At 47.0% G+C, this 6,000-nt stretch overlaps 1 protein-coding gene across 1 annotated transcript; it reads left to right on the top strand.

The window, feature by feature from the left end:
* Positions 1 to 1,308: 1,308 nt before the first annotated feature.
* Cstl1 (cystatin like 1) lies at positions 1,309 to 5,762 on the top strand. Its single transcript, XM_057781981.1, has 3 exons — positions 1,309 to 1,530; positions 4,927 to 5,037; positions 5,648 to 5,762. Exons 1-3 carry the CDS (start codon positions 1,309 to 1,311, stop codon positions 5,741 to 5,743), a joined length of 429 nt encoding a protein of 142 aa, XP_057637964.1. The 3' UTR covers positions 5,744 to 5,762.
* The last annotated feature ends 238 nt before the right edge of the window (positions 5,763 to 6,000 follow it).

Raw genomic sequence — 6,000 nt, 5'->3', positions numbered from 1 at the left:
ACAATATAGCTGGGTAATGAGCTGTGTGTGATGCCTGCCATATCACTCTGCTTCTCATTGGCTAGTATTGTTTTGAATATTTTAACTTTTAATTTGAAATAATATGAGACTTACCAAAAGGCTAAAAAAATTTGCAAAATCTGTCCTAGGCTTTTTTCCTCCCCAAACATTGACGTAATCCCAGTATAACTATAAAACTACGAAGTCAATATTTAAAATACAAGCACTGCACTGCATTCAGATTGTGGGGGTGAGTGGTGTATGAAGGCCCAAGGTTGCTTTGATGTCTTACTGCCTTACTCTCCACCTTATATTTTAGAAACAGGATCTCTCAATGAACCTGGAACTTAGCATTTTGGCTACATTGATAGATGGTGAAGCCCTGGGACCCACCCATCTTTGCTCCCCAGCACTAGGGGTGCAGATGCTCACTGTCAAATCTGGCTTTTATGTGGGTGCTGAGGATATGAACTCGGGTCCTCATGCTGGCTCTGAGTCACCTCTGTCGCCCCACATTTCTTTGATTCTCTTCTATTATTCTTTCCCTAGAGCAAAATATAGGGTTCAATAATGAGCTTCTACATACAGGCGGCCCCAGGCAGGGCTAATTTCTGAGTAAGGCTCTTGGCTGATTTCAGTGGGGAGCTTGGGGTTACCTCACAAAGCTCTGCTGGGTCACAAGAGGATTACAAGTGGTAGTGCAGCACAGTGGGAAACAGATGGAAGAAATCTGCTGCAGCGGGAGGCAGGTGAGGAAGAGGGGCGTGACGGAGGAAGCACGGGAGATGCCAGTGGCTTGGTAAGATGCTTGGAGCGCATTACTCCACAGGTCCCATGTGGTTGAATCCCACATCTCAGTTCAAATACGACTTTCTCCATAAACGTTCACCCACTCCTACACACAGTACCCTTTGGCCAGTAGAGCAGCTTTTATTGCAGAGCTCCCAATAGGTCTGTTCTTGGGATTTCTTTCACACTGCATGTGAGTGCAGGCAAGGATAGGGATTCTCCTGGCTTGACAGCATGCAGAGACAACCCCTTCCCTCGACTGTTAAAGAACAGAATGGCCATTACAAGGGGAGGAGCACTGCTGGGGAGTCGGGTGTGTGGTCCTGGTGAAGCTTTCCATCGGTAGTGTTCTTAGCACCATGGAAGAGTGAACTTGGGGTCTTAATCTTTGCTTAAGTGCAGGTGAAGCTGCCTCCCAGGAAAGCTTGTCCGGTGAGACTGCTGCAGAAGAGCGAGGGAGCAGTCGCTGCACTCCTACCCTGGCATCGGTATAGACACGTACCTGCTAAAGCTACGGAGATGGAGGCCAGAGGCCTGAGGATGCCCTTGCTGCTCTTGCTGGTGGCTGTAGTTGTAATGGCCAAGGTGAATCACGTCCAAAGGTGGGGAGGCTTCAAGGAGAAGGCCTCAAGCAAGAAAAACATGAACTCCACCCTCCATTTCTTCATCCAGTCCTACAACAATGCGAGCAACGACACCTACTTGTTTCGAGTTCAGAAACTAATCCAAAGTCAGATGCAGGTTTGTGCCTTGGTTTCTCAGACAGCAACACAACCCCCATCTTACCTTTTCAGACATATGGGGATTCTGACTGGGCCCTTTGGATAACAGTACTGATAACTCTCTGGGGGCGTGTCGTATGTGATGGGAACACTTGACGCTTCTGGGCTAAGTAGCTCCCTCTGTCACCACAGTCACATGACCTAGGTAGGCCTAAGGTTCAGCCAACCTAACTCACTTCGTCTTGGCCAAAAGTGAGCTGTAGAGGTTCTCCATTGTTCTGCGGAGGGGATTGCATTTCATTTTGCCTACCAGATGGCAGGGATGGGGCTGATTTCGCTTTCTTAAACAGCTTTATCTGGACAAAGCCTAAACACTCTCTGTAACTTTTTTCCGACAGCATTTCCTTTCAGTGTCCAGCACTGTCAAATAGGGCTGAATTCTCTGCTTGAGACATTTGCAATCACAAGTCTTTGGGGACAGCTGAGGGAAAGTAGCAGGGAACAAGCAAGGAGCTTCAGTCAGATAGTTCCACCATTTTTGAGGCAGAGTCTCTGTACTTAGCCCTGGCTGGCCTGTATCTCTCTACCCTCAGCCTCCTGCCTTGGCCTCCTGAATGTGGAGCTATGTTTACACCTGTGTGTCACCGTCGTTACTTCTCTTTTGTTGTACACACAATTTTACATATGTGGTCCTTGTGAACTGTATCAGTTGAAAGATGATAGAAGAAAAAAATTGTTGCAAAACTTATTGGTCCACTGTTCCCTTAAGGTCAGGTAGCAAAATATGTAAAGTCAGAAATGATACTGCATCCTAGTTAGATTTGGGAGGAAATGATTCCCTAGGAGGAAAAATTACTAGTCAGAGAGAATGCGAGGCAGATGGAACAGGAGTCAATAGAACGAGGGGAAGGTATGGGAGTGGGGCGGGCCATGTTAATGTTATACCCTGTTCCTAAATCCTGGCACAGACAGTCCAGGGTCTAATATGCACTGGCTATTATGCACTATGACCACCAGGTGGTGCTGTTCTCATTTGTCTTTTTCTCTTGAATCCATATCCTTTTAGTCTTTAGCGGAGACACTAAGATTTAATGTGTGAAACCAACCTTTTACTATTAACAATTAACTGGCCAAGAATGTCTTTAAAAAATGTTATAAGCAAACTCGATGTTACTTAAAGTGGACAGCGTGGGCTTGCCGATTGGAAAGGGAGGATTATGGACGCAGGTTTCTGGACATCTCAATATCCAGATGTGACTTTGAAAGTCTCAGTACCGCAAAGAGAGGATAGTAGACAAGCACGGTGGGCTGCTGGGCCTGCTTTCGACTTTTAGTCGCTCCCAGCCGTGGGATCTTGGTTCGGTGTTATCTAGAGTTTTTCGGGACTGCCTCTTCACCCGCAAACTGGGTCAGAACATGTAACAGTTTAGCTCAATGCTGCCACCTAGCAGCACTTGTCGCAATAGCTGCTGTCGTGACTTCCTATTCTAAGTGAACAGCAGAGACTACGAGGGAGTAAGAAGTTTAATGTGCACAAATGTTTTCCTTTTCTTTTTCCTATATACAACTTGCCGACAGCCGGTCAGTGCGGCAAGGGCCGTCTCAGTTCTACAACATCCCTGTGCATAAGTAGAATGGCCCCTTGGTGACAGCAGAGGAGCAGCTCTAGGGAATTCGGGCTGGTACTGAGATTGTATTCTCGGTGCAGCCATGGGCAATTGCCCTGCGCCTGGCCTTAGATTTTATGTGGGAATCAACTAGGACCAAGGTGAATTTTCAGTCTGTATCTCCCTTCAAGAAACTCACACTGTCTCATTAGGCTGAACGACTGGCATTTGGGCAAGAAGCAGGAGGCTCACTCTCTACTACACACATGGTTGTCTAGTCTACACACTCATCCTTGGAGCCAGACCTGTGACTATAATTGCCAAATTTCCTTAGCGTTTCACTCAAGTGTGAGGCTTCTCTTCCCCAAAAGCCCTCCAAACCTCCTCCTCCTTAGTCTTCAAAGCCTTAGGTTTGATCACGAGAAAGAGAAGACAAAGCCTCCATGGGAGCTGACCCTGGCTTGTGTCTCATCTGTGGCGTACCTGAATTCATCATCTTGCACAGATGGGTATCATTTTGAGTGGAAAGCTCCTGGAGATAAAGCAAGTACTTCAGCATATGACCTTTCTGCCGTCCCTGGCTCTCCCAACATCACAGCTGGTCCACACAGTTGGCAGAAACATTTAGTAACTTAAATATTTGAGTTCTCTTAAGCTATCATTGTGTGGCTTTTCCTGGGGTGACTTGAGCAAGCAGAGGACACCAACATCAGACCAAAGAAATGATTCCAATCAAGTCTAGCTTAGTTTACCAGTGGGACTGTGGAGGATACTTAAAAACCATGAATGGCTCAAAAGCAGTTATATCCCCCCAAAAGCCCATCTCAGCAAGAATGATAACTCAGGATGATGATGGTGTCTTGCAAGTTCCTGCAGGTGGCTCAGCTGGCCTAAAAGTCTCTGTAATGACCTTGGGTAGGAGGTCTTGCAGCCTTGTTTTATTTGATTCCTGAATCTTCTGAGGCAGCCTTTACTCTCCAAAGGGAATGTTTCAATTGGGAGGAAATAGCTATGCAATAGATTGGGTTTTTTTCCTGCCTTAGTGGAAGTGTGCCTGTTTTGCCCAGACTCCACAAGCAGACTGAATGCTTGTGTGGACCTTGCAAATGAAGAAATGGGGCTGCCACGCTACTTTCTCAAGGTTTCAGAGCTAATATATGGTGAACAAAGGTCTGAAATCAATTTGGCTCCCAAGCTCATTTGTAAAGATTTCTAGTTTTACGTGTATGGGTGTTCTGTCTTCAAGTACATGCATATAAGCACACCACATGTGCTTGCAGAGACCAGAGGAGGGCATTGGATCCCTAGAAATTGGAGTTGCAGGTGGTTGTAAACTGCCATGTGGTTTCTGGGAGCCAAACTTTGGTCGTCTGCAAGAGCAACAGGTACTTTTAAGTCATCTCTATAATCAACATTTAGATGTGCTGTTAAAGTGTCTGCTTTCTGATCGTCTGGGATGGAGAGTAAGGAGGGAGAAAATGGCTACACAAACTGGAAGAAACAGAGCCAGGTAGGTCCTCGTTGCATTATGAGGACCACGGTGGTCTGTGGTTACCAAGCAACTCAGCTTGTCTTTTCATGACCACGGGTGGGAGACAAGTAAGAAGTACTATGTGGCTGTCACAGCAAAGTCCAGAGCACATGGTTGTGGTTGGGACCTTAGTTGCCATTGAGACTTACTCAATGGGAGGGGAGGAAAAAAGCTGAGTTTTGGTGGATGAGTTCAGGTAAAAGTCCCTCCCTCCTGGAGAGGGTCAGATACAGGATACTCAAGAGTGGAAATGAACAATGCAATTGCTTCTCCGCAGCTGAGCACAGGGGTGGAGTATTTAGTCACCGTGAAGATTGGCAGGACCAAATGCAAGAAAAGCGAGGCAAGCAATGCTTCCTGTCCTCTGCAAAGCAGCAAGCTGAAAAAGGTGAGTTGTGGGGATCCTCTGAGAAAGCCTCAAGGCCAAGGATGGGGAGTGAACATCCTCAAAGTGTGAGAGTCAGGGTCAGCAAATTCCCAGTCTTAAGGCTACCTGACACTTCTTGATGCATCCCAAGAAGGAAGAAGGCTGTTGGCTTGGGTAGTCTGGCCACCCAAGTAGACACTGCCCTGGATCTAGGTTTCTGCTTTTCCCCATGGAGCCCCAGGGCACAAGTGATGTTTGTTTCTCCTCAGGGCCTTTGCTATTAACTTGCTCCCATTCTCTGGGTCACTGAAGACTGTTCCCATCTCTTCTGTGTCTTCTCAGTTATCTTGTCCCTCTCTATGTTGCCTGGCCCCTCATCAGACAGGTGGTAGATATGAGTACCTCTTTCTGTCCCAGGCTGTAGGTGCAGGGATGGGAGAGGAGGGAGGGTTGGTACCCCTTCCTGGAATCCTAGGTCCTGCTTAGACTGAGGGCTCCAGAGGCCCCTGCCATGGGTCTCAGGGGAACAGTTCTTTTCTGGGTTCCCCAGGGCCCGAGGGGCTACAGCCTTTTCTTCCACCTTTGGAAACCATTTTCCCCCAAACTGACTATCTTCTTTCTTCTCCCACAGAGCCTGATTTGCACGTCACTGATATACACCGTGCCCTGGGTGAACTATTACCAGCTCTGGAACAATTCCTGCCAGGATAGCAAAGTGCCCATATAAAGAGCCCTGATGACACTGAGATGCTTGTGTTGTGTACTGGTTTTTATATAGCTCTAAGAGGACTCACGTACCTCTCTGTGGTGTACACACACACACAAATGCACAAGCGCACACACACACGCTCACTCTCTTTTACAATACTGACACTCAACAGCATGCATAGTAACAGCACCTTTATTGACACATATATTTCCCATTCACACTCAACACCTGTCTCTGAGTTTTTATTATTTATGCTGCATCTGCCATGTCTGAAG

This window comes from Chionomys nivalis, chromosome 9 (assembly GCF_950005125.1).
Source record: "Chionomys nivalis chromosome 9, mChiNiv1.1, whole genome shotgun sequence".
NCBI lineage: Eukaryota > Metazoa > Chordata > Mammalia > Rodentia > Cricetidae > Chionomys > Chionomys nivalis.
Note: the sequence above shows the minus strand (reverse complement) of the source record. Positions and strands in the feature narration are given on the sequence as shown.